General features: G+C 40.4%; 1 protein-coding gene across 1 annotated transcript in view; it reads left to right on the top strand.

Annotated features, from left to right (window-relative positions):
* LOC132170216 (DNA damage-binding protein 1) overlaps positions 1–27,476 on the top strand; it is a 34,859-nt gene extending 7,383 nt beyond the window's left edge. Inside the window, exons 3-19 of the mRNA XM_059581108.1 lie at positions 12,612–12,671; positions 12,770–12,861; positions 16,635–16,686; positions 16,877–16,939; positions 17,087–17,136; positions 17,536–17,611; positions 18,799–19,008; positions 19,147–19,253; positions 19,402–19,510; positions 20,188–20,388; positions 20,483–20,698; positions 21,451–21,561; positions 21,930–22,205; positions 22,474–22,748; positions 25,621–25,972; positions 26,080–26,364; positions 26,672–27,476. Coding sequence (XP_059437091.1) covers positions 12,612–12,671; positions 12,770–12,861; positions 16,635–16,686; positions 16,877–16,939; positions 17,087–17,136; positions 17,536–17,611; positions 18,799–19,008; positions 19,147–19,253; positions 19,402–19,510; positions 20,188–20,388; positions 20,483–20,698; positions 21,451–21,561; positions 21,930–22,205; positions 22,474–22,748; positions 25,621–25,972; positions 26,080–26,364; positions 26,672–27,253 — 3,117 coding nt within the window. The 3' untranslated portion in view covers positions 27,254–27,476. The remainder of the gene's footprint in view (positions 1–12,611; positions 12,672–12,769; positions 12,862–16,634; positions 16,687–16,876; positions 16,940–17,086; positions 17,137–17,535; positions 17,612–18,798; positions 19,009–19,146; positions 19,254–19,401; positions 19,511–20,187; positions 20,389–20,482; positions 20,699–21,450; positions 21,562–21,929; positions 22,206–22,473; positions 22,749–25,620; positions 25,973–26,079; positions 26,365–26,671) is intronic.
* The last annotated feature ends 510 nt before the right edge of the window (positions 27,477–27,986 follow it).

The following is a 27,986-nucleotide window of genomic DNA, read 5'->3' as shown; positions in this document are numbered from 1 at the left end:
GCCCTATCTTCCTTTTCCTATATGTCAACAGGCTTTTTCCTTTACTAGAGGGCTGAGTCTCCTCCACCGGGCTTACGGGATTCTTTTGACTTGATTTCTCTCCGGCCAAGAAACCCGTTAGTACCCCCCGCAGAAGTGCCGATAGACACCCTGGGAGTCCCTTCTGTCGATGACCCAGTCACCCTTCCCCCTGTTAGCACTCTGTCGGCCAACGACAAGCACGCCGATGAAGCCATGAGAAGTCGCGACCTAGTCGTGTCTTTCTCAGAGGCCGCCATTGAAGCCAACCCAGCTTGAGAATTAAAACCTCTTGGACCATCTTGAGCTGGGCTAAAGCTATAGCCCACGCCTGAGCCCACGACACCTTTGGGCTTAAAAATCACCTTCTTCTTCACCTTCAGCCTACTATTGGGCTTTATTATTTTTCCTTCTGGCCCAAATTTCTCCTTCTCTTTCAATTCTGCCCTCCACTGACCAGCAACTTCCTTATCTCCCGGCCCAAGCCCACTGAGCTCCATCTGTTGAATCACCCTGTCGATCTTGCTCATCCCCACGTCACATTCCCTCTTTAGACGTCTCAACGACTCCTTCACGTTGAGGAGCTCAATACCTACCTTAGAGTAGGTTTGCCCAGCATGGTACCCCATCCCCTCTCGTCCCTTCATGCGATCAGAGACTGACAACGACGCAGATTGCTCCACCGGCTTTGCTGTACAACTCGCTAGAACTGTTGGCAAGACCTCCACGCAACCTCCAGTCTTCGTACCATTCACGCCACCCTTTACCGGACCTAGAACAGACTTCGCCAGCCAGAAAGATTTCGTTGGAACCGTAATAGGCTCCATCGGAACTCCCCCCGAACCTCCCTGAGCCATTGCTGGAGCATGGGTCTTCTTCGAACATAATGTCTTCTTGTCATACTTCTGTACCTTCTGTACCGTATATCCTCACCGACCTGGTTCTTGGTAGACATTGCAACCTTCCTGGGTTGCCCACGACGACAGTCTCACTGTCTCCGCATAGCTTCTCTGCTTCTTTAACTCCTTTTCTCCCTTAAGCTCTCTATACTCACTGATCACTCGGTGTTCATGGAGAGAGGAGATAGCCGCTTGCATTTCCTTGATGAAACGATCCCACCCAAGCCCACGACGTCCTTCAGGAATGATGATCGAGCCACACCTTCTTCTTCTATCGAATTCCTCCACTGTCAGGAAAGATCCATGCCTATTAGAGCACTTATGAGCAATTATTCTAGGGTATCCAGCTCTGGATTGATCCCAAAATACTTCAAAATTGTCCACTGCCACCAAATCATCCACTATTCGCACCATCCAGGCTAGCTCATCCTTTTTTAGAAAGATGGACCTTTTGATTCTTTTGCTCCTTTCAAAAATCCTCACCCTTGATACTCCTACCTTGATCAACACCTCAAACTCCTTGGACTCCACCGTTGACCTTCTCGGCCCATCCATGACACAACCTGAAGCTAGCACCAACCAACTTACACATGCCCCCACACGCTGACACAACTCTCAGCTCTCCCCACACCACACACATCATGCAAAAACCTGACCTTGAATCCATCACCCACCTCTAATCTAACAAATTTTGAAAAACTTTCCCACCCTCTCCTATGTTTTCACACCCCCACTCCAAAATGTCCCATTACCTCATTGGAACACCAACCTCCCTTTAAATTGTCATATTCCACAATGCCTCACTCTCCGTAGCATAGTGCCATAGCCAATTACCCAATAGGGCTCGATTAAACTAATTCAAGTTTCTAACCCCCAATCCTACTCGTTTCATTGGGGTACAAATTTTTGACCCATTAACCAAGTGGAATTTAAACCTGCCACCAATTCCACCCCATAAAAAGCCTCACTGAAGTTTATCAATTAGCCACGCCTATTGGAATAGGGAAAAGAGACAAGTAGTAAGTTGGCAAATTAGACAGTGTGCCTCCCTTAGATAAATAAACGTATATTATCTAGCCAACCAACTTTCCATTTTTTCATTGATGCCATTCCAAATAAATATAGCCTTGTAAGAGCATTCACAATGGGTTCTTTATATTTAGCTTTTCCCTAAAAATCTAACAAAACTCATGAAAACATTCATTTAACAAGTTCCTTTTTTTACTTTATATTTAACTATTGTTAGACATGCTTTCTACATTCTAAGAGCCAAAAAGCTAAAATTATATAATTTTTTAAGCTTATGTTGTATTGACCACTCCCCTGATTGGTTTAAAACAATAAAAAATAATATTTAATTAAATTAGAGAAAGGTATAGAAAGTTTGATGTTTGATGCTTTTTAAAAGTGCCTCTCTAAATTTGATAAAATGAATTTTCTCCTCAAATTTCGCTTTTATTTGAGGAGCCCATTGTGAATGCTCTAAAACACCCAAAGGCAAAGTCAAATACTTCATTGGTAAAGAAGTTACTCTACAACTAGGAATGCGAGCCAATTCCTCTATATGTCCAACTTCACCAACAAGAGCTATCTCTGATTTTGCCAAATTAATCTTTAGTCTTGAAACAACTTCAACACATAAGAAAAAAGAATGGGTATAAAAATAATATTATCTTGAAATAGGTCCAACTTTCAATGTAAGGTTATCATGTGGTATAAAGCTATTAAATCTCGGTGGTGTTGTAGATTTAATTGCACCCAGTATCATTCTAAAAAGCCGCCGTAGCACATGAACTTGAGGATAACTCAACACTTTGTACTGCATGCATATCCTTGATGAGAAGCATTCAAGACCAATCTGTCTCCAACAATTTTCACACAAAATGCCATGGAAAGTTTTATTTGGTGTTTATCTTGTGAAAAAGGTGGGAATAAAGAGACTTTTTATTTTTATATAAGTAATAAAATATTTTACTACAAAAAGCGTGAGGCGCCCGTAAGTACACAGGATAGTGAAGAATAAGATAGCTAAGCAGTTGCATAAGAACAAGGAGCTGCTGACCGAGTTTGTGGCGGAAACTCCGGTGGAGGGGGTGGACGGCTATTCTGAGGTGGCGCTTAGTGCGGTGAAGTTCCCTCCCATTGTGGGGTTGTCTTGTGGAGGTGACAAGGAAAGACTGTTGGATCTTTTTTCAGTCATTGAAGAGGAGCGGGAGCCCAAAAATGACGTTTCTGCTCCAAAGGCTAAGGGAGGGAGCTCAAAATTTTGGAATGCTCCATTAATTTTGAGGCTAGAGGCCACGGCTGGAATAGGGTCATTGGCAAGGTGATGTAGGTTTGCCTATTGAGCTTAGGGTTTTTGAGTGTTTTGGGGTATTGGATTCTTTAGGACTCTTTTGTTTTTAGGGTTGGTATAGGGTCTTCTTTTTGTGGGATTTTGTGGGTTTTTTTTTTGTATACTATCTATGTACTTAGAGGCACATTGCGTTTTATTTTTTTATTTTTATTTATACAATATTACTTATCAAAAAAAAGTACATAGGATATTCTTTCCGCTTCAAGAAAGAATATACTCTTTATGCTTCTTTCCCCATTAACTGTTATTTGGTTGTGTCATGGCTGGTTCGAGGAGGTGGTCAGTGGAGTCCAAGGAGTTTGAGGTTTTGTTTAGCTGGGGTAAGGATTTTGAGAGGAGTAATAGATTCAAAAGGTCCATTTTCATGAAAAAGGACGAGTTAGCGTGGATGGTGCGAATAGGTGAGGCTCTGGTGGTTGTGGATAATTCAGAAGTTTTTTGGGATTAGTCTAGAGCTGGGTATCCTAGAATAATAGCTCAGAAATGTTCAAACAGGCATGGATGTTTTCTGACAGTGGAGGAATTTGATGGAAGGAGGAGGTGCGGCTCAATCATCATTCCTGAAGGACGTCGTGGGTTTGGGTGGGATCGTTTCGTCGAGGAAATGCGAGTGGCAAACTCGTCTCTCTGTGAGTCTCGAGGGGTAAGTGAGCACCAAGTATTCAGGGAAGACAAGAGAGATAAGGAGGTGAAGGAAAAAAGGAGCTATGCGGAAACACTGAGAATGTCATCGAAGTCAACCAAGGATTGCTACAATTCTTTCCTAGAACCGAAGGCCAGGGTGACTAGGGAGCGGAAAGATGACTCCGAATACAGGAAGCGGCAAGCTCAAGATTATGGCAGCAAGGCGGTGTTTCTGTCGAAGACCCATGATTCGGCGTTGGCTATCGGTGTTTCTGGGGTGGGTCCGAAGAAGCTACCCTTGCCGGCGAGGTCTGATACAGGTCCGATAGAGGCTAGTAGGCACAGCGTGAAGAATGGAGGATGCATGGAGGCGCCGATAAGAGCTCCGGCAAGTTTCAATTCATTGCCGGCAAGGCAGAAGGCGTCGACGTCAGCTTCTGTGCACTTGAAGGGATGGAAGGGAGTGGTGAACCATGCTGGGCAGACCTACTCTGCTGTACATCTCGAGCTCCTCAACGTGAGGGAGACTTTGAGATGTCTGAAACGGGAATGTGACGTGGGATTGATAAAACTTGACAGAGTATTCAAGCAGTTGGAGGGCAATGGGCTTGGGCAGGGAGATAAGAAAGATATAGGCCATCAAAGTTCAGTTTGGAAAGGAAAGGAAAAGTGTGGGCTGAGCTCAAAGCCCAACAGCAAGATGAAGGTGAAAAAAAGAGTAGTTTTTAAGCCCAAAGGATTGCTGGGCTCAAGCGCGGGCTGCTTCAATAGCCCAGGTAGAGTTGGACCGAAAGATATATGTCTTTTAGCTGAGGTGGCAATCAGGGAGGAGGCTGAGGAGAATTCGTTAGAGCTGAGATCACACTTGGCACAATCAGCGAACTCGTCGTTGCTGGCCGAGAAGGTTCTACCTGTGGGTGGGAGGGCTATATCAGCGGAAGGTGGTATACTCACAGAGGTCTTCGGCACTTCTACATGGGTTGGCAATGGGTTTATGGTCGGTGAGAAGCCAAGCAACAGAGTCTCCACCATGTCGGCGATCGAGGCTCAGGCTACCGGAAAGGGAAAGGGTTTGTTGACTTATAGGAGAAGGAATTTTGGGCAAAAAAATTGGGACGATGTGTCGGTAGGCTCGATTGCGGCTTGTGGGCAGGGGAAAGGGGTTCTGGGGTCGAAGCCGGAATCAGCCCAGAGGGTGCCGAAGATGCAAGGTTCGCCGGAAAATGCCCAGAGACCGCTGATTTGTCTTGTGGAGACCGGAGAGGCTGGGGAAAGTATTGCGACTTGTGGGTAGGGGAAAGAGATTCTGGGGTTGAAGCCAGAATCAATCCAGAGGGTGCCGGAGACGCAATTCTGGCCGGAACATACCCAGAGCCTGCCGATGTGTACTGTGGAGACCGAAGATGTGGGGGCAGGTACGGGCGTGGGTGCAGATCAGTTCTTGGTGGAGTACCCTCTCGTCGGAATAAAAGAATGGTAGGGGGGAGCTGTTCGCAGGAATTCTGTCGGGGGGAGGCAAGCAGTACGAGTCCGCAGTGGCTGGAGGGAAAAAAAGGAGTGGAGTGTATGCCAGCAATGGAGCCCTTCGGGCCTGGCTCTAGTTTGGAAGAGGAAAGTATCTCAGATTCTGTTGGGTTGGAGGATTTAGGGCCAGGGTTGATGTCTTCCAGTTGGGTAGTTAATAATTGCCTCAAATTCTGCCCTAAAATTGGTATTACTGATGAAGGGAAGAAAGGGGAGTTGGAGTTTTTGTTCAACTCTATTGAAGCTTCTAGGAATCAGGGTGTTGCTGATTTGGGAGGAATCTCTGCCTATGTTCCAGCCCCAACAGGATTAAAGGAGTTCATGGATGGTGAGAGGGGCACGTTGGTGGATCATGAAGTTTAACATAGTTGCATGGAATGTGAGAGGGTTGAATGCCCTCAAAAAAAGGTTGCATATTAGGGGTCTATTGAAAGAGTGGAAAGTAGATGTAGTGTGTTTGATTGAGACAAAGATGGAGGTTATTTCCAGAGAGGTGGTTCATAGTCTTTGGGGAGGCCAACATGTGGGGTGGAAGTTCAAAGGGTCGAATGGCTTGTCGGGGGGGATGTTATTGATGTGGGATAGGAGGGTGGTGAAGTGTAAGGAGGAGTGTGTGGGGTATTTTTCATTGGCTTGCTCTTTTCAAAATGTGGAGGACAATTGGGAGTGGGCTTTTGGGGGGGTGTATGGTCCGAATGAGGATGGGGAGAGAAGGGCTCTTTGGGAAGAGTTGGCTGGTTTGATGAATGTGTGGGAGGTTCCTTGGTGCCTTGGAGGGGATTTTAATATCGTTCGGTTCCCTAGTGAGCGCTCCAATGTGTCTTACTATTCCACTAGCATGATGGATTTCTCGGATTTCATCTCAGAGAACAACTTGGTGGACATGCCCTTGATGGGGGGTCAATTTACGTGGTCTAATAATCAAGAAAATGAGAGCTGGTCTAGAATTGACCGTTTCTTGATTTCCTCGGATTGGGAAGATCACTGCCCTGCAGTGTCACAAAGAAGATTTCAGCGCTTGATTTCCGATCACTTCCCTTTATTATTGGACTGTGGGGCCCCTTGTGGAGGTAATAAGAGCTTTAAATTTGAAAATATGTGGCTTAAAGCTGAAGGTTTTATTGATAAGGTTAGTTCTTGGTGGGGGTCTTACTCGTTTGAGGGTTTACCTAGTTTTGTGCTTGCTAAGAAATTGAAATCTCTCAAATTGGATTTGAAAAAGTGGAATGAGGGGGTGTTTGGGGACATTGGGAGAAAGAAAAAGGAGTTGTTGGGAGGTATTTAAGAGTTGGATGAGTTGGCAGAGGTAAGAGGGCTAGCCCAGGAGGAGAAGGTTCGAAAGGCGGATATGGTGAAAGAATTGGAGAACACCTTGCTGTGTGAAGAAATTTATTGGCGCCAAAAATCGAGAACTTTGTGGCTCAAGGAGGGGACCGCAATACTCATTTCTTTCACAAGATGGCTAACTCTCATCGAAGGTTCAATCGTGTGGAAGTGTTGTGTATTAATGGCGTTCTATCTGATGATCCAGCTGAGGTAAAAGATCATATTGTGAGGTATTATCAAAGCTTATACTCAGAATAAAGCACGTGGCGGCCTAGAATGGACAACCAGCCTTTTTTGGCCATAGATGAGGAGGATAATAGGTGGTTAGAAAGAGATTTTGAGGAAAATGATGTTTGAGAGGTGGTTAAAGGCATGGATGGTGATAAGGCTCTAGGTCCGGATGGCTTCTCCATGGCTTTTTTTCAAGCCTGCTAGGGTGTTGTCAAACACGATGTTATGGCAGTTTTTGCCGAGTTCCATTGTAGACGACAGTTGGTGAAGAGCTTGAATGCAACTTTTATTTCCTTGATCCCAAAGAAGGCAAATGCGGTGGAGATGAAGGACTTTCAGCCCATTAGCTTGGTGGGAGGGGTGTACAAAATTGTATCTAAGGTTCTTGCAATTAGGATGAGAACTGTGTGGGGTAAGATCATATCATACTCTCAAAATGCTTTTATTGGGGGTCGCCAAATCCTAGATTCTGTTCTTAGTGCAAATGAAAGTGTGGATAGTCGCATGAAGTCAGGGGTGTCAGGTGTTCTTTGCAAATTAGACTTGGAGAAGGCCTACAACCATGTGAATTGGGACTTTGTGTTGTATTTGCTGCATAGGTGTGGTTTTGGCGAGAGGTGGAGGGCGTGGATAGAGTGGTATATTACGTCGGTAAGATTTTCCATTCTTGTGAATGGTTCTCCGGAAGGCTTCTTCAATAGCTCGAGGGGAATTCAGCAAGGGGGACCCTCTTTCTCCGTTACTTTTTGTGCTTGTTATGGAGGCTTTGAGTAAGATGGTGAATGCGACGGTTGACCAAGGCTTTTTGACTGGTTTCTCGGTGGGAAATAGGGTGTTATCGGAGTTAGTGGTCTCTCACTCTTTATTTGCGGATGACACTTTGATCTTTTGTGAAGCTTCCATCGAGCAAATCCGGTATGTGCGTCTCATTCTCTTATGTTTTGAAGCTGTTTCGGGTTTGAGAGTGAATCTTGGAAAATCTAAAATTGTGGCTATTGGTGAGGTGGAGAACATAGGGGTTTTAGCTAATATCCTTGGGTGTAGTGTTGCGGATTTGACGATGAAGTATTTGGGTCTCCCTCTTGGGGCGGGATATAAGGATAAGGTTATGTGGAATGAGGTGATCGAAAAAATGGAGCGTCAGATGGCAGGTTGGAAGAGAATGTATCTCTCTAAAGGAGGTCGTTTAACTCTCATTAAGAGTACATTGTCTAATCTTTCAACTTACTTTTTGTCTCTGTTTCCGATTCCTATGAGTGTAGCAAAAAGACTTAAGAAAGTTCAAAGAGATTTCTTATGGGGAGGGATGGGAGACGAGCCTAAGCTGCCTCTTGTAAATTGGAATCAAATCTGTCGTTCCCTTCGGTACGGTGGGCTTGGCATTCGTAAGTTGCATCAGTTTAATCAAGCTCTCCTGGGTAAATGGCTTTGGAGATATGCGAATGAGAACGAGGCTCTGTGGTATAAGGTTATCAAAGCTAAATATGAAGATTTGGAGGGTGGATGCTGCATAAAGGAGGTTTCGGGTTCCCATGGTGTGGGCTTATGGAAGCACATTCGTCAAGGTTGGAAATTATTCGCCAAAGGTATTCGTTATGACATGCGGGTGGGTTCGAAAGTTCGTTTTCGGCATGATATTTGGTGTGGGGACTCCTCTTTGAAGCATGCTTTCCCGTCTTTATTCAGCATAGCCAGACATAAAGAAGCTTGGGTGAAGGATAACTTTATTTGGAGGAATGGGGTTGTTGAGTGGAATGTCATTTTTGTGCGGTCAGTACAGGATTGGGAGATGGATTTGATTTCTTCTTTCTTTTTTCCGGTTGTACTCGTGCAAGATATCCATAGGTTCTATGGATCGTATTCGATGGTCTTCGTCTAAGAAAGGCAAGTTCGAGGTTAAGTTCTCTTCAAGGCATTGTCCAAATTTGACCATGAGGTGTTTCCCTGGACGAGCATTTGGCGTACTAAGGTGCCTATGCCAGTGGCTTTCTTCAGGTGGACCGCGGCCTTGGGCAAAATTTTACGACATCCTGCGGAAGAGGAACCTAGTGGTAGTGGAGTGGTGTTGTATGTGCAAGAAGAAGGAGAGTCAGTCGATCATCTTCTTCTCCATTGCGAGATCGCAAGTGTTTGTTGGCATACTATTTTTGATCGGTTTGGGATGCATTGGGTCATGCCTTGCAAGGTGAGGGGCTTGTTCGATTGCTGGTGGTTGGGAGGACGTTCTCAAAGCGCGGTAGTGTGGAAGATGATCCCTCTGTGTATTATGTGGTGTATTTGGAATGAAAGGAATGCTAGATGCTTTGAGGACTCCACTAGGACTATAGAGGAATTGAATCATTTTTTCTTCTTTACTTTGTATTCCTGGATGGCCGCTTGGCTAGCTCCTATAGGGATTACCTGCTCTGATTTCCTTTTTCATTTTTCTCTCTCTTAGGCGCTCTCTTTTATACTTCCCGTGTATGTGGGTTGCGCCCCTCTGTGCTCTTTTATATCATATTTACTTACCAAAAAAAAAAAAAACTACATAGGATAACCAAAGCTAGCTCACAAAGGAAACCCAACAAACCCACCAAAGGCCCTCAAACCTGAACCCCACAAAAAAAACACGACACTATATGACGTGAGCCTAGCCTTTCCCGCGCCGAGAGGAAGAGCTAGCATCACCATAGTTTATGGAGCTTCTTAAATTCAATAGCTCCCTCTTACCCTTAGACTTAGGGCATGCTATCTTAACAACTCGATGATAATCCTCTTCAATGCCTTCTAAGTTCGCCAAAGACGGATCCTTGTCCTCTTCACCATCCATCAACCAATCCAATGACGTGTCTGGGTGGTAAGCATCCCGTGGGAAAGGGGAATCACCAACCTCCCCATCCCAAATCTTGCCACCCTAATCCCACACAATGATCTCCCCAGACGAACTGAAGCCTACCGGCCACTTTTGAGATTGGGTCAATCCAGTCAACTTGAAGTCCTCACCCATTTCAGCAGTTGTGGTGTCAGAGGTGTAGCCACCCAAAGGAGAGGGAGCCCCTTTCACCCAATCATCCTTAACAACCATAGTCGACGGCGAAGCGACTGACATCTTGGGCAAGGGAGGAAAACTACCTTTCACTGACTGACTTGGAATAAGAAACCCCCGCTGTAGAAAGCCCATCACCGGAGTAGAATGCTGAGTCATATTTCACTAGTGCAACCCCAAGAGAAGTGACTTTCTCCAGCTTCCTCTACATGAACTGATCCCGAAAATGGAGGCAATGAGATTTGTGCAGCCTCTAACGAAATCTGTGCAACGAACCCAACACTTGGCGTAGATTGAAACTGCACCAACAGAGCACTGAGAGACTCCACCGCCTCAAGAAGAAGAGAATCTTTCACCGGAACTCCTCTGGCTTCCTTAGCTCTCCGGTAATATTTCAACGTCTACTTGTACATTGACCAGACTAATGGAGTCCCATTCTCCGACGTCCCCGGAAGCGAGTGGAGTCTCTCTCGGGGGAATAAAGAGAGACTTGACAAAGCCCATCAACTGGACTCTGAAGTCAGGACAAAGGGCTAATAAGATGTGCATAAATTGTTAAATCCCAAACTTTCGAGGTGCAGTGGAGTGAAAGTTGTAAATATAGGTTGACTACGTAATATCTTACAGAAATTCCATGTGGTAATACTTGGTAAGAGCACAACATTTTCCATTAAAAGTGGCTTTTTTCGTTTGGTTGGCAGCTTTAAGGAAAATTCTTACCATGGACAATCTTAAGAAGAAGCATGTCATTGCGATCAATTGGTGTTGTTTGTACAAACAGAATGGGGAGTTCGTGGACCATCTCCTTCTTCATTGTGAGGTTGCATGTGCCTTATGGAATGCTATCTTGGGATGTCCTGGGCTATGCTTAATTAGGTGGTTGATTTGTTTGCCTGTTGGTGGACAAGCGGGTGGTTGCTTTCGGAGTGCTGTTGTATGAAAGATGGTGCCTTCTTGTCTTATGTAATGCTTGTGGAGGGATTGAAATGATAGAACTCTCTAGAACCAAGAAAGGACATTGGAGGAGCTCAAGTCTTTTTTTCTTTTATTTCCTCTTTTCTTAGACTGCTGCATTTTTAGCTCCCTTAGTGACTAGCTTTAATGATTTTTTTGTTATTTTTTTCTTCTGCTTAGGCGTTCTCTTGTTTACTTCCTATGTATTAAGATTGTGCCCCACTGCATTCTTTAATGATTACATTACTTATCAAAAAAGTATATTGTTTGGATTTGAAGTATTTCCTTTTGTATTATGTTAGGTTATGGATTTCCGATACAGCATTCTTTTGTATCATGGGGATAGTTCTGTGGTGGGGATTTTGATGGTTATGCAGATCAGAGATGGAATTCTTTGGATTTTTTTTATCTTACCTGCAATTTGGTTTGCATATATTATATATTTCCCATCTACCTTTATTTTATTTTATTTTTATTGGTTGAAATTTCTATGCTTATTAAAAAGAAAAAAAATTTGCCATCAATTTTTCTTCTGGTAGTTCAAAAATAAATAGAATGAAATTGATTGTTTAGAAATTTGATTACATGTCGAACTTTTTTATGAATTTTCAAATTTACTACGGCCTCCAAATAGCAAACTTCACCAATGGTCAGACTATGGATTCCTTGATGATAAACAAAAAAATACTTAACTTCTTTATTTTTTCCAAATTTATGGGTTTTCTATGTTGTGTTTCTTCTTCTTCACTCATTGATGAAGTAAAGAGCGGGCTCTTTCTCTCTTGGCAGTGTTGAGCTAATTGTTAATTTGTATTTTAGTTGATTTATATTACTTGGTTGTCGGGAAAAGCAAGAGGAGGAATGATTTTAGAAGTTTTAAATAGAAAAAGAAAAATATATTTTCCTTGTTTGAATAAAGGATGGAGAGAATAATGGTTTATACATGGTATAAAATTGATAACTGAATTATTTATCCAAAAAAAAAAAATTGATAAGTGATATTTATTAAAAAAATAAAATTGATAAGTGATGCCACCTTATTTCATTGGTTTAAGCAATTGTGTACGTTATGCCATTGGTTTGAAGTTTGAACATCATCTGCACCTCGTATTTGGGGCTTTGGAATTTAATCTTTACTGTAAGGGGATTTTGGTGTCACAAATAGAACCACAAGGTGTCCATGTTCTATGGCCTCACTGTAGAGGTGTAAAGTGTAATTTCCCGGAACACACAAAAAGTGAAAAGAAGGAGAGAGGTTGGGAGGGAGTTGGCGCATTGCTTACCATGTTTTTTATGTCACTATATGTGAATGATCCTTTAGTTTTGAACTAGAACAACAACATATTTGGTTGTCTAACTACAAATTATGGAGTTGTTTTTCATCGTTCGTAGAATCTTATGGTTCTTGGACCGATCTAGATTACTCACTCAAAGATCTCAGGTCAAATTGTTGTTTCAAAAAGAGGTATATGCTATCTGTGATATGCTAATAAAGAAAATTTAAATGTCCAACTTCTTTGTGGTTTCATCTTCATTTAGTCTTCCTTCTCCGTGTTGACTATGAATTTCTTTTCATGAATATTAGTATTTTTTCCCGGGCAGCTAGAACCGAGATCTAAAAACTTAAGACTTATCTAAAATTTCTCTTGTGCAGCCTATGTTGGATGTGCCAATATATGGGAGAATTGCAACACTTGAACTTTTTCGCCCTCATGTGAGCATTGCTATTAATTTTTTTTATCTGAACCTACACATTTATTTTGTGATTTACTTTTTATTTTTTACTGCACTCACATTACTTGTTCTGAACAGGGTGAGGCACAGGATTTTCTATTTATTGCAACAGAAAGATACAAATTCTGTGTTCTTCAATGGGATGCCGAGAAATCTGAGCTTATTACAAGGTTTAAGCTTTAATGCTTTATTTTCTTAATTGATGTTGGGTATTGTTGGGAGTTGGTGCTCATACTTGTATTTTGTAGGACATAATCATGTCAGTGTGAACAATTGAGTCTGAAAAGGCTGTTATATTTTTATGTTTTATTAAAAAAGAAAGCTAAGCTGTTATCTTGTTTATGAAGTCAAACAGTAAGTATATTGATTGTTAACTTGGCTTTTCTTATGTGAATCAACTTTTGGGGGTGTTGTGGGGTGGGGGGAGATAGAGAGACACTCTAAACGTGAATTGAAGGAGCCTGTACATGTCTGTGACTCATTGTAATGTTCATATCTTCTTTTGAGAGCCCCTTCCCACTTACCCGAGCACTGTATAATATGGCCAAAATTAGAACTGTGTTTTGAATTCCAATTGGGCTTTTTAGTAGAATTTTGATTATCTTTATGGAGGAAAATGTTGTTATTATGATGCAACATATTCAAAATGAAAGTAACTTAGGCTCTAACTTATTTCAATGTAAAGCAATTTTTATCCAAAAAGTTTTCTAGTAGAAGACATTTATTGGTAAAGTTGTAAAATTTTCACAGTTTGGCTGAAATCTTGAAAATGATCTTAAGAACATTTTCCATTGTTTAGCTTGCTTTGAAAATCATTAACCATATAATTTCTAAAGGATTGGCCTCCTCCTCCTCCCTTGTCAAAACATTGATGAAAATTTTCATGGCCAGCGATCCTGGATTTCTTGGCTTTGCCATCATCATTAAGCTCTACCACCTTGGCTTAACAAACCTCTTCCTCTGCACCCACTTTGAGGTTGACTTCACCCTTTGAAATTCCTTCGTTCGACTTCGCAATCAAGCAATGATTTCTTTGTTTGAAGCAAAACCTCTAATCACCACCTCAATGCCCTAAAACCCCTTACTTCAAGCTCCCAATAGAACAACAATTGCTTTGGATTCGAATCAAGACCTCAAATGAATTAGAAGTTGTTGCTGAAGATGTCGTTCTGACCAAAAGCAAAACGGAGTGGATGCAATTCGTAACCCGAATTGCCAATTGGATGCATCATTTTCTTAAAAGAAAACTCGAGTTCTGAAGTGAAAAAGCACTACATATGGGACTGACAAAAGGCCATGTGCAAGTACGCAACTGAGATATGAGAACTAAACTGCCATAGGTCATGTGTCTAGCTTGGACCTCATTGCAAGAATGTGGCCTTTGTTGACAACTCCTACTGTGTTTGTTGTGGTGCTTAGTCTATTTGTCGGCAAAGGTGGTAACACTGACAACGTCATCAATCTTGCCAGCTTTAGCCATGATGGCGACTCTTCGGTTTGAAGGTCGTGTTGATCTCCCAATCCCTTTACAGTGTCACCAACTCCCGACTTCAATCTCTCTTATTCTAGAACAATATAACTGTAGATGTCGACAAAGGTGGTAACACTGACAACGTCATCAATCTTGCCAGCTTTAGCCATGATGGCGACTCTTCGGTTTGAAGGTCGTGTTGATCTCCCAATCCCTTTACAATGTCACCAACTCCCGACTTCAATCTCTCTTATTCTAGAACAATATAACTGTAGATGTCGACAAAGGTGGTAACACTGACAACGTCATCAACCTTGCTAGCTTTAGCCATGATGGCGACCCCTTTGGTTTGAAGGTCATGTTGATCTCCCAATGCCTTTACAATGTCACCAACTCCTTACTCCAATCTCTCTTAATCTAGAACACTATAACTATAGATGCCAAGAGACCCACCTCTCACCCTAAGCACACAAATGAAGAAAGATAAGGAACAAGATCACTTTGATGATTGGAGGAAGGTTGGGTCTCGATGGAGAGGGAGACAAAGTAGTTGAGGTTGTCACCAGTGCAACTAAGAAAGTTTGAGCTGGGTCGAGTTTGGCCATGATGGAGGGGCAAAGTCTGGGGGAGTGGGACTTATTTTTTAATAAGTAATCGATAATTATTATTAAAAGTGTAAAGGTGCCCCTACGTACACAGGAAGTGTACAAGATGATGCACCTAGCTAGAAGGAGCAAAAGGGATAAGGAAATCACTAGTAAGTGACAACGGAGAAACATAAACAACTATTCAAAGATACAAAATTTTGAAGAAAAATGATTTGATCCCCTCCAAAGTCCTCTTATAGTTCTCAAAACTTGTGTCATTGGTTTTCTTCTATAAACACCATGAAAGGCATGTAGGCAAATCCTCTACATAGCCGCACTTTGCGTACTACTGGTAGTCTACCAAAAAGCATACAGGTCAACTACACGTTTAGGCATAACCCAAGACAAGCCAAAACGACTGAAAAAGGCAATCTAAATGGCATAGAAGCCACCTCACAATGAAGAAGAAGATGGTCCACATACTCTCCATTCCTCTTACACATGCAAAATCTGTCCACCATAATGACATGCTGCTTCCTGAGGTTATCCACGGTAAGGATCTTTCCTAGAGCCTGTAGGGGGAGGGGGATTTAAAATCGTAAAACTTGTTTCATCCATCGTGCTTAGTTTTCTGTTGACCTTCTGTTGGCTTAGGTTTTCTGCTGCATCAAACACCAGAAAATGTCAAAATATTCGCCAAAAAGTGTTGTGAGTCAAACCAAATGCACCGTGGATTGACTCCTTGTAAAAGAATTATTGGTATCAAAGGAAATGAGTGCAAAAACTATGGAAGTTAAGGGGAAAAATGGTTGATTCCAGTATTGGTTGGAAGAAGTCCATAAATCAACCAAGGATGAAAGAAAATGTTGTCCTTATCAAAAAAAATAAATATCTCGATTTGTTGGTGGACTTGTTAAAACTTTTCTAGGTTGCCTCCTAGAAACAGAATTGTTGGTACCAAAGGAAATGAGTGCAGAAAATATGGAAGCTTAGGAAAAAAATGGTTAATTCAAGCATTGGTTGGAAAAAGTCCATAATCAACCATAGGTTTAAAGGAAATTTTGTCCTTGTCAATAAATATCTTGATTTGTTGGTGGACCTGTTAAAACATTTCTCTACATCGATTTTGCTTGCTAAGTATTTTGAGGGATAATGTCTCTGGAAGTTGTAAATTGTTGGATATGATAACTGATTGATTAATCTCTTCTCCATGCAAGAGAAAAAAGAAAAAATCATGGTTCTGTACAATTTAACACCTCTCTCCCCTCTAATTTTTTCTTGAGTTTGGGTTTTTTCTTGAGTTTTAGAGAGAGAGAGAGAGAGGAGGGGGGAACAAGGTTAACATCAACACAATGGTTAGACAAAGGTTGTCTAGAAGATTGAAAAGTTTGTTAAAGATTGGAATACCTTGATGTTTCCTTTCACAACTTTTTAAATACAAGTGGATCGGTGGTGGATCTAAAGGCCTTCTTCAAAACTCGTTACCGGTGGACAACTGCTTATGATTGTCTTCATATTACTAGATATCATGATTTAAAAAAAAAATAAAAAAATAAAATAAAATAAAAATCTTTATCTTATTAGGTATTTCTCTTGAACACTTCCTATATATTTGGGTTGCGCCCTTTCGATTTTAATAGAATTTCGACTACCTATTAACAAAACAAGAAAAAGAAAAATACAATTTCAAATAGGGAGTTGCTTTAAGTTTATTTTCCTAGAAGTTACTGTCATTACGTAATAAATCATCTAGATAAAAACTTCTGATCAGGAATGTATACATTTTTCATTCCTTTTATTATCTGCGAAGAATCTTCATAACTCTATGAAACCATTGTATTTTGTTGATAGATTTTACACTAACAAATTCATGTCTGTCGTGCAGAGCAATGGGCGATGTATCAGATCGTATAGGTCGTCCTACAGACAATGGTCAGGTACATATTTGAATCTAGGTTCACTTCATTCTCTTCTTGACTTCTCTCAGTAGGTTTTTAAGTATATCTTAAAGCTGTTGCTTTTCCTTAAGGTGGACATCTATAACTTATTTTAGTTTTTATTGAAAATTTCAGCGAATCTCATTGCACCTAGTTTTCTCTTGTTCTTATTCTTATTATTTTCCTGCAGATTGGCATAATTGACCCAGATTGCAGACTAATTGGACTCCATTTATATGATGGATTGTTCAAGGTATGTTGTTTGATATAATTAATTGCGGTGTCCATGGCTAATACTTTTTTGGTAGTTTGTGTCCCTATTTACAGTAGAGCAGAATTCTTATCTTTGCCTTTACATTAAATTTTTTTTAAGTGACCATCAAAGTTTGTGGTTTCTCAGGTCATTCCTTTTGATAACAAGGGGCAGCTCAAAGAAGCATTTAACATTAGGTATGCTGCTTTTATTGTTCTTTGGGCTTTTCTTTGTGTAAAAAATTACTTATCAAAAGGAAATTGTTCTTTGGGCTTCTAGCCAGAAAGGGATTTTTGGTTGAGTATGCTTGTGAAGTAATTGGCTATGGCATGGATGCATAATGTATTAAATACTCTCAAAATCTCATATTTTTTTGTCCATGTAGCTGCTGAAATATACAGAAACTTCATTCGCTGATATATATATATATATATATATATATATATATATATATATATATATATATATAGGTGGTTCCTTCTTGAAGATTTATCTTTATCAATCATACAATAGTTCATGCTTTTAATGTTTTAGCATTTTCTTAGTTTATTGGAAGAATCAATCTAGTTACATCTTTTTACCTTTTGTGTTTTCAGGCTCGAGGAACTTCAAGTTTTGGATATCAAGTTTCTTTATGGTTGTTCAAAACCCACAATTGTGGTTCTCTACCAGGTGCCCCCTATATTTCTTTTTTCATCCATATGTTTATCAAGCGCTGTGTGCTTTTCAATGTATTTACAAAAAGTTCTTCAATTATCATTAATGCTACCTTTCTATTGCATTTTATTTTGGGACTTTTGTGACACTTCAAAAAGTTAGTCCCACATTGGGGTGGATGAATTTTTCACGTAGAGTGGATGGATTATAAATGTGTTCATGTAAGTCTTACATTGGTTCTTTAGTAGGTGATACTGGGCTTTATAAGTGATTTTAGAGAGCTCCTATTGTAACTTGACTAGTTCTTTTAGAGCGATACAGTAGATGTTGCTAGTGCTTTCCCAATAGTTATTATAAATGGTATTAGAGCAACCTAGTAACACCATGTAGCATTGGAGCATGAGTAATTCTAGAAGTTCCTCTTGTGTCTTTTCAAGAATGATGTGGCTCTTAAAATTACCATTTGATCAAAATCCAATAATGATCAATCACAAGCTCAATGGTGATTTTAAGAGACACATCATTCTTGGAGGGACACAAGAGTAACATGAGAGGGACTTGTAGCATTACTCATTGGAGCATTGCGACATGAACCCTAATGAGGATGTCAAGGATTTGAGTGAGTAGATTATGACACCCCAGAAAGTTTCTCCCTGCTGCTCCTTTTCCCATTCTTTTTGGTCCCTTGAAAGTCACTTTGGCCTATGGATTACACAAGGGTAGTTGACTTTTTTTTTTTTAATCACCCATTGGCAAACTCTTATTAAAATAATATCTCTGTGACAGGTATATGCATTTGTTCCTGTATAAATGCACATGTATAAACCTTGTCATATGTCAAATTCTTAAGTAAAAGGGTGGGATCTTAATCCATGCTCATTACATTTCCATTGTCTGTAATTGTGTCTGTGGAGTGCCGCATTATGAGTGGCTCTAATATAAGCTTGGCCTCCAACATGTGAATGACTCTTCCTTAGAAATGTAACATTTAAATGACACTTATATAGAAATGTCTCTTCTGCATGGTCAGAGACATATGCGCTCCCTTGTAACTTGTCAGGTGTATTCTTCTTTTTTTCTTTTGTGATTCTTCTAGTCTATCCATGTCAGATAGCCTCATGTAATTTATTTATTTGTGACAGTGCCATTGCATTTAGTGTAGTAATTTAGATGGCGTCATTTTCATGTTCTGACTTTTGCAGGATAACAAAGATGCTCGCCATGTCAAAACATATGAGGTCGCTCTTAAGGATAAAGATTTTGTTGAGGGTCCCTGGTCTCAGAACAATCTTGACAATGGAGCTGATTTGCTAATACCAGTACCTCCACCTCTTTGTGGCGTCATTATTATTGGTGAAGAAACAATTGTCTACTGCAGTGCCAGTGCATTTAAAGCAATTCCAATCAGACCGGTAGGATATGCAGAGTTCTGCTGATAAATTTGGCTTTAGTCTTTAGTAGTGAAATTTCCAAATAATTGCTATTCAAAATTTCTAATGGGTGGACTAAGTTTTCTTATTGTTGCTCATCATGTTGGTCTGCACTTCAAGTCCATCACAAGAGCCTATGGAAGAGTTGATGCTGATGGTTCTAGGTATTTACTTGGTGATCATGCTGGGCTACTTCACCTTCTTGTCATAGCGCATGAGAAAGAAAAGTAAGATATTCCATCTTGTGTTAATGATTGAACAACATGCACTTGAGAAATTTCTTGATTACAAAACCAAAGGAAACCCTGGTTTATAATTTGTGGATTTGTTTTAACACTCAGATTTTCTCAATGCATCATCTACCTTACTTTGTAGGGTCACGGGACTTAAAATTGAGCTCTTGGGTGAAACTTCCATTGCATCTACTGTATCATATCTTGATAATGCATTTGTCTATATTGGCTCAAGCTATGGAGATTCACAGGTGTGAGATTGCATTTACTCTTTGCATAGTTAAGTGTATATTCTGAGAAATTACATCAGAAGTTTCACTGGCTTTAATGATCTTGACTTTCCAATTGTTATTTTCAGCTTTTTATCTGAAGCCTATATATTTAAAGATTGATATAATGAAGACATGGTAATAAACAATATCCATGTAAATAGCTAGAATATCTCAGATGAGCTGAATTTAGAATGAAGAACAGGAATTATTGGAGGCATTAGATATATTGGAAGCATTGACATTCGCCTCTGAGGAAGATGTTTAGAAATGCAGAGGCTGCCATCTTTCCTAGTTGCCAGCTCAAGCAATTGATGGCAGAAAGTCATTAGAATTTCTCTTATTCAATTTCTCTTTTAATAAAGCCAATATGTTAACCAATTTTTTTTTTTAGAATGACAAATAGATTGTGTTTGGATGTGTTTGCAACCATTTTGGCGACATTTTTTATGTATCTGGTTTGGTTTATGCCAATTTTAATTAAAAGAAATGTGGATATCATTTTAAGGGAATTTTTAAAGGCTTTTGGCATAAGGTCCAACTTTTTTACGGTATACTGTAGAGTAACATGTCAATATGACTTGTAGCTGTAAGTTGTTTATTGTTATAAGATCACTTGCAATATTGGGTATTAATAGTCCATTGTGGTGTGTACACAGCTTATAAAGCTAAATCTTCAGCCCGATGCAAAAGGTTCATATGTGGAAGTACTGGAACGGTATGTAAATTTGGGGCCAATTGTTGACTTTTGTGTGGTGGACCTGGAAAGGCAAGGCCAAGGTCAGGTTGTAACTTGCTCTGGAGCTTATAAAGATGGTTCTCTTCGCATAGTTCGAAATGGAATAGGTATTAATGAACAGGTATGTTTTACTTGGTGGTTCACTTTTCCTCAAAACTCCTCTATATGGATTTTTGGATAAAACTAAATTGGTGTGTATATATGAAATGGTGTAGGCTTCAGTAGAACTCCAAGGTATTAAGGGAATGTGGTCATTAAGATCTTCTACTGATGATCCATTTGACACATTTCTGGTTGTAAGTTTTATCAGTGAGACGCGAATTTTAGCAATGAATCTTGACGACGAATTGGAAGAAACCGAGATAGATGGCTTCTGCTCTCAAGTGCAGACTCTGTTTTGCCATGATGCTGTACACAACCAACTTGTACAGGTAGGTTTTGTTGCTCTTTTTCCGTTATCAATCTATGAGTTCCTCTTTTGATCTAAATATGTGGAAGATATTTTTGGATGAATTGAACCAAAATAGATGAATATTCTTTTTTTGTAATTTTTTTCCTGACTAAATGACCTGCAACTGGTAGTTCCAAGCCTTCTTAGTCCAAACAATGCATTCTCTGTTTTAAATATTTGAAGCAGTATTGTGAAATTTGAAACTGGAAGCCAATCAGTCTGGGGTTATCTATGTCCAAAGCATCTCAATTGCATTGATCATTTAACCAGAACTTCTAGCCTTTTTTTTTGTGAATCAATGATTTTGTGTTGAATATTTAAATTTATCTTGCTACCTAGCCTACTTGAAAAGAGATTAAGGGAAAAATTTGCTCAAAGTTGTTTCTATGTTGTGATTTGATTAATAACTAAAGTCTTTCCTTTTGTTAATACTAGGCATTTTTGTCAACAAATTCTTTTTTTTTTTTGATAAATAAGAATAAATTTATTTCTAGCAAGTGACGCTTAAATACATGTGGTTATGTACAAGATATCCCTTAAAGAAATATAATCAAGAAATTCAATGAACAGAAAGAAGATGATGAACACTGCCTACAGCCAGCTTCTGTTTGTACAACATTCTAAAGAAAGAGGTTTTATAATTGCCTTTGTGAAATTAAAAAAGCTGGAGATGGATAACTTGTTATTAGTTTGCAAATTTAGTATACGCTGGCTGATCAACTGCATTTACAGGTCACTTCGGGCTCTGTGAGACTGGTCAGTTCTACATCTAGAGAGATGCGGTACGAGTGGAATGCTCCATCTGGCTTTTCGATTAATGTTGCCACCGCTAATGCCACCCAGGTTCTTTTACAACCTGTGCTATGAGTTTGGACTATAATTTTGGTTTCAGTGGTGCTGGGTGATAATGTCCCCAACACTACTGCCGTGATTTGATCTTTCCATAATCTGTTAATTATTGTTATTTGCCTTGGGAAAGTGAATCCAATAATTCTTTAAATAGTATAATGATTTGAATTTTGTGATTCGCCAATGCTTGAGTTGGTGCACTTGGGAACACGGATTGAAGTACACTTCGTACAACAAAATAGTGGAGTGAATACTTGCTGCTTACTAGCACCCATTTGCCTTGTTCAGATTTTGTCTTCATTCGTATCAGTGTGGAGTTTATGAAATTAATGGCCAATTGATGCCTTGCACTTCTATGACAGGTTCTATTGGCAACTGGTGGTGGCCATTTAGTTTATCTAGAAATTGGAGATGGGACATTGACAGAAGTAAAACATGCACAGTTGGAATATGAGATCTCATGCCTTGACATAAACCCGATCGGTGAGAATCCCAACTATAGTCAGCTGGCAGCTGTTGGGATGTGGACAGATATAAGTGTAAGGATATTTTCGCTTCCTGACTTGAATCTTATCACAAAGGAGCTTTTGGGAGGAGAAATTATACCTCGCTCTGTTCTTCTTTGTGCCTTTGAAGGGGTATGCTTATCTCGGTTCCTTCTGAGTTATTTTTGTTCACGATTATAAGTTCTTATTGTAGCCTTTTAGAGATACATTAATGGTAGTCATCATGACATCCAATTGGAACATTGAGGGAAGCAACTGTGGGCCAATTCAAATTAATATCAATGATGCTGTGAAACTCACAAATTTGCCACCTTTTACATTTCATTAATGAAGTTTTTATGTTGTACTTCCCTAGCTTTTCATACCTTGCTTAAATAGGTCTGTTGTTTGTTTGTTTCAGATATCTTACTTGTTATGTGCTCTTGGAGATGGGCATCTATTAAATTTTCTATTGAACACAAGTACTGGGGAGCTGACTGATAGGAAGAAAGTCTCTCTCGGCACCCAGCCTATTACTCTCCGCACTTTCTCATCCAAGAATACTACACATGTATTTGCTGCATCTGATAGGCCAACTGTCATTTACAGTAGCAACAAGAAATTACTTTACAGCAATGTAAATTTGAAAGAAGTTAGCCATATGTGCCCTTTCAACTCTGCTGCTTTCCCAGATAGGTATTTTCTTTCGTCACCCTTCCTTTTTAAGTCAGGTGGTACCTGAGTGGTTAATACTGAATATATCATCTTTGTGTCCTATATTCAGCTGTGATCTGGTATAATACTGTTTTAACCTTACTACAATTTGGATATTTCTATTCATCAAATTCTGCTTGTGAAAGAGGAGCTAAATGGGCAGTTGATTTATGATAAGAAAGTGTATTTTTAACATAATACAACTCTATACATCAAGCGATTTAGAAACAACTTGTAGTCATAAATAGAGTAATGAGGATCCCAAGTGCCCTGAGATATCATTACAGCTCTAGATATATATATTTCTTGACTCAGTTCAAGCTGGATCTTACTCGTATTTATGGTACTTAAAATATCTTTGGATTGCTTGCCCAGATCTGTTAGTTTTCCTTAATGGGAGTTTATCAGATGTTTTTCGTAACCTGTTTGTTGGTTGTTCTGGTATTGGCTTTAGATTAGGTTCTCTCTTGCGGGTGTTTTTGAGGTGGGGTATTCGAGTATGTTTGTTGTTGAGTGTAAGGTGTTTGAGCTCTGGGCGGAGGGGTGGTGGTCGGAGTGTTTTCATTATCTTGCTGGAAGGATAAGATGGAGTGGGCCGGAGAAGCTGCAAATTTGAGTTGCAAAATGTTGTCAATTTTTTTTTTTTTTATTCAGGTTTCTTGCAGCGGAAGGGTCAGAGTTTTGCCTTCCTACAAGCCTCTTGGTGGCCTGTTGTCAACTGGAGTGGGCGGCAGGTCATTGGTTGTAGAGGAGAAGGCTCCGCCTAAGGGTGTTGGGAAAAGGTCGTATGTGGAGGCTTTGGTAGGGATGGGGCAGTCACCAGAAACTGCCACAGAGCGCATTGGCATTGCAGGTTTTTCAAATTTTAGAGTACGAACGGGAGGGGTGGCTAGTGGCAGAGGTGTGCTAGGGGCAGCGTTAGGGCAGTCCAGTTTTTACACTGGCTGTGTCTGGCCTACAGATCCCAGAGAGGATTTGGGAAATTGTTTGATTTACACACACTTTAGGACTTGTTGTTTAGTCTAAAAAGGGAAATCGAACATTGTATTGGTAGGCTGGAGGTGGGCCAAGGCTTCTGTGGGCTTGAGAGGGTAGTGAAGGATGGAGATGTGGTGGTAAAGTCCAAGCCCACTGTGGGGGCCCCATCTAACTGAGTTGCTGCATCAGGTTCACAATTTTCAAGCTCATTTGTAGTGGCCTAACCCATTGGGGTGTGTGCCAAAGGTTTGGGTCTAGATTGTTGTAAAGAGCCCTTGGTGTCGAGTAAGGTCGGTTCTAAGAGCTCGGGTGTGGGGGCTTGTGATGTGGGCTCGGGTGACGGAGCCGGCCTGGGATGTTTTTCTAAGCATGCTGGCTTTTCAGATCCGAATGTCATGCATTATGGGATGACCTAGTCGTTTGTGGGCTCGAACACATGTGATCCAGGCCCTTCTTTGGCCCATCCCATCAGGAAATGTGATACAACCTGAGTTTTAAATCCGCAGCCCAGACCCAAATTTGATCTTAATGGTGAGTTAGGCACTGCTGCTCACACTCGACACCACGCGTTCTGGTAGAGATCGAGAGGGGAGGTTAGGCGTTTCAAGGGACTTGGCTCTGAGAGCATTGCAAGCTCCAAGACAGTGGCGCTACCCTTTGTCGCCCAAACACAGTCATTGTGTCTTGTTGAAAACACAGTCTTATGGTATTCTTTTTTTACAAATGTGGTTTCCAGGTCATTTATGATGCTAGAAGTAGAATAGATGCCAAGTTGTCGAGTGTTATTGGAGGGAGGGATTGGCATTGGATTCCAGCTAGATCGGATGCATTGGTGTCCATTCAAAGCAATTTGCCTCTTGTTAAAATTGGAAGGGCTGCCTTTTAGGAATTTGAAGTATTCTTGTAAAAATAATTGGAAAGCTATAAGGGTCAAACAGCGTAAGGTTGAGTGGAGTAAGCTGGTTTGGTTTTCCTTTGCTATTCCTCATCATGCCTTTTTCTTGTGGTTGACTTTTTGTGATAGTCTTGCTACGGGTGACAGATTGAGATGGGGTATGGCTGGTGACATGAAGTGTTATTTTTGAAGAAGTGCCATAGAGGGTAGAGACCACTTATTTTTTTATGGGGAAACTTCACAAAGGATCCTTGAACTACCTTGCGATTTGAAAAGACCCCTCCAAATTTCAAAACCTCTCAATTTTACCGTCCGAACTTTCAATTCAATGCATTCTACTCCTATCAATTTTTGGACGTTAAAAGTGATAAAATAATCTTTTTACTCTTGAAACTTAAAAATTTTTTCAAATTTACCCTTAATTTAAAATTGAAAATAAAATAAAAAAATAAAAATTGAAGGGTAATTTGGTCTTTTTAGTGGTAATTGTTGTAATCCTTTGGCTTTTCTCAAAGATTGGGATTAGTCTAATATTGTTGTTTTTTGTTGCCGTGCAACTCTGTTTCAGTGAGTCTTTCTTGCTGGAGAGACATTGTATTCTGTGTGGTATGAAAAATTTTATTCATCTAAAAAAAATATACTCATTATGGGATAGATGGGGCATTTATTATGGTATAATGATTACCATAACTAGCTGGTATGTGAAAACTGCTGTACTTAAGACCAAAGAGAGAGAGAGAGAGACAGAAGAGGTTCACACCTGCATTTGTTGGCCTGTCTAAAGATGACACTTGATGTGCAAGATGGATATCGGAAACCTGATCCCAGCCCTCCATTTGTTTGTTTTTTCTTTTCTTTCTTTTTTTTCCTTGTTTTGTGTGTCTTATATTTCTCTCTTGACTAATGAAGGGATATGGAGGTGGGAGGGGAGGTTAAGCTCCATTTACTTTCATACTGATTTTATTTATTTTTTGTCAACAGCCTTGCGATCGCAAAAGAAGGTGAGCTTACTATTGGCACCATTGATGATATCCAAAAACTTCATATCCGTTCTATCCCACTTGGTGAGCATCCAAGCCGTATCTGTCATCAGGAGCAGTCGAGGACCTTTGCTATTTGCAGCGTGAAGTATAACCAGTCCAGCCCAGAAGATTCTGAAATGCACTTTATCCGCCTTCTGGATGACCAGACGTTTGAGTTCATTTCTACTTACCCACTTGACACTTACGAGTATGCTTGCTCCATCCTTAGTTGCTCTTTCTCTGATGATAATAATGTGTACTACTGTGTTGGCACTGCATACGTATTGCCAGAAGAGAATGAACCAACCAAGGTAATATTGACAGTCTTTTTTTTTCTTTTTCTTTTTTAAGGCCCCGAAACATAAATGTAGTAGTCTGATATTATTGACTTTTGTGTTTCCTTCATAAACAATTTTAGGGCCGAATATTAGTTTTCATAGTTGAAGATGGGAAGCTACAGCTTATTGCCGAGAAGGAAACTAAGGGAGCTGTTTACTCTTTGAATGCCTTTAATGGCAAGCTGCTGGCTGCTATCAATCAAAAAATCCAGTTGTACAAGTGGATGCTCCGGGATGATGGTACTCGTGAATTACAATCTGAATGTGGACATCATGGACACATACTTGCCCTCTACGTCCAAACTCGTGGAGATTTCATCGTTGTCGGTGATCTTATGAAGTCAATATCCTTGCTAATCTACAAGGTAAGCAATTAGCCCCCTATTCTACCATCATATGATTTATCCTCTAGTCATTTAAATTATCCTTCTTGTCTACCAGTCCAACCACCAGTGAGCCCTTAGGTGAAAATAAAACCCACCGGCCGCATGTGATCCAACATTGTACATGTGCTGTTGGTTTCTGCCCTGACAACAAAAGACTCCTGTTTGAATCTTCAAACATAATTTCAATTTTCTTTTTCGGTCCTCTTGGTCAGCAGTTCGGTTTTTATCAGGATTCTTATAGCTACACTTTTCTTGCTGAATGACACAAACCTGCTCTTCTGTTCAGCATGAAGAAGGTGCCATTGAGGAGCGAGCCCGTGACTATAATGCAAATTGGATGTCAGCTGTTGAGATTCTTGATGATGACATTTACCTTGGTGCTGAAAATAACTTCAATCTTTTCACTGTCCGGAAGAACAGTGAAGGTGCCACTGATGAGGAACGGGGCCGTCTTGAGGTAGTTGGTGAGTATCACCTTGGAGAATTTGTCAATCGGTTCCGGCATGGTTCCCTCGTCATGCGCTTGCCAGATTCCGACGTGGGCCAGATTCCAACAGCCATTTTTGGTACTGTTAATGGTGTAATTGGAGTAATTGCTTCGCTTCCTCACGAGCAGTATCTGTTTTTAGAAAAGCTTCAGTCAAACTTAAGGAAGGTGATAAAGGGTGTCGGAGGGTTGAGCCACGAGCATTGGAGATCATTTAACAATGAGAAGAAGACAGTAGATGCCAGAAATTTCTTGGATGGAGATCTGATCGAATCATTCCTTGATCTCAACCGTACTAAGATGGATGAGATTTCAAAGGTGATGAGTGTTTCAGTTGAGGAGCTTTGCAAGAGAGTCGAAGAATTGACGAGGTTGCATTGATATCATTGTCTTATTTGATTCCTCCTCTTTTCTTTTCTTCTTTTTTTTTTTTTTTTTTTTGTTCTTTTTAATTCTTTTTATCTCGTCATTTGACATTCTTGCAGATGAAATCTTCTTTTGTTTTTGAATCTTTTTAGATTACGCTCTGGTCTCCTGTATGTCATGTATTATATCTTTGATCGGTTCATGTTTCATAAAATGAATGTTTGGCCCCATGGTTTGAGTAACCATCATGTCCAAATCTGTCCCACCATTCGTGCATAAGGAGAGAGGATTATTCCCACCAATTAACTACAAATTGATTGGTTTAAACCTGAGAGTTTGGTCATATAACTTTTCTCGGAGGCTTGGTTAAATTAGGGAGTGAATATGATGTTATATGTGTAAACAGGTAACGAGAGGTAGGGTCCAAAACCCAAACCCTATCCCGGCCCCATGTTCAGAAAGGTTTGGCTATGTTTATTAACGACATTGTTTTCCGTCTTACTCCTGCAAACTCTTCTCTCTTCGTCTCTTGTGAACTCTGTTTTACCGTTGCTGTCTCCTGCAAACCCTTCTCTCTTCCTCTCTTGTGAACTCTGTTTTACCTTTGCTGTCTCCGAGTAGGAGCGCGGCCCCTACCTCTACCTTACCTTCTTCTCACCTCTTCCCTTTCCTTCTCTCAATCGGATATATCCCCTTGCTATCCCATGGCTTTCCACCTCTACCTGCCACCCCTACCTTTACTCTCCCT

The sequence above is a fragment of the Corylus avellana genome, chromosome ca2 (assembly GCF_901000735.1).
Source record: "Corylus avellana chromosome ca2, CavTom2PMs-1.0".
NCBI classification, from domain to species: Eukaryota; Viridiplantae; Streptophyta; class Magnoliopsida; order Fagales; family Betulaceae; genus Corylus; species Corylus avellana.
This window is presented reverse-complemented; position numbering and strand designations above follow the sequence as displayed.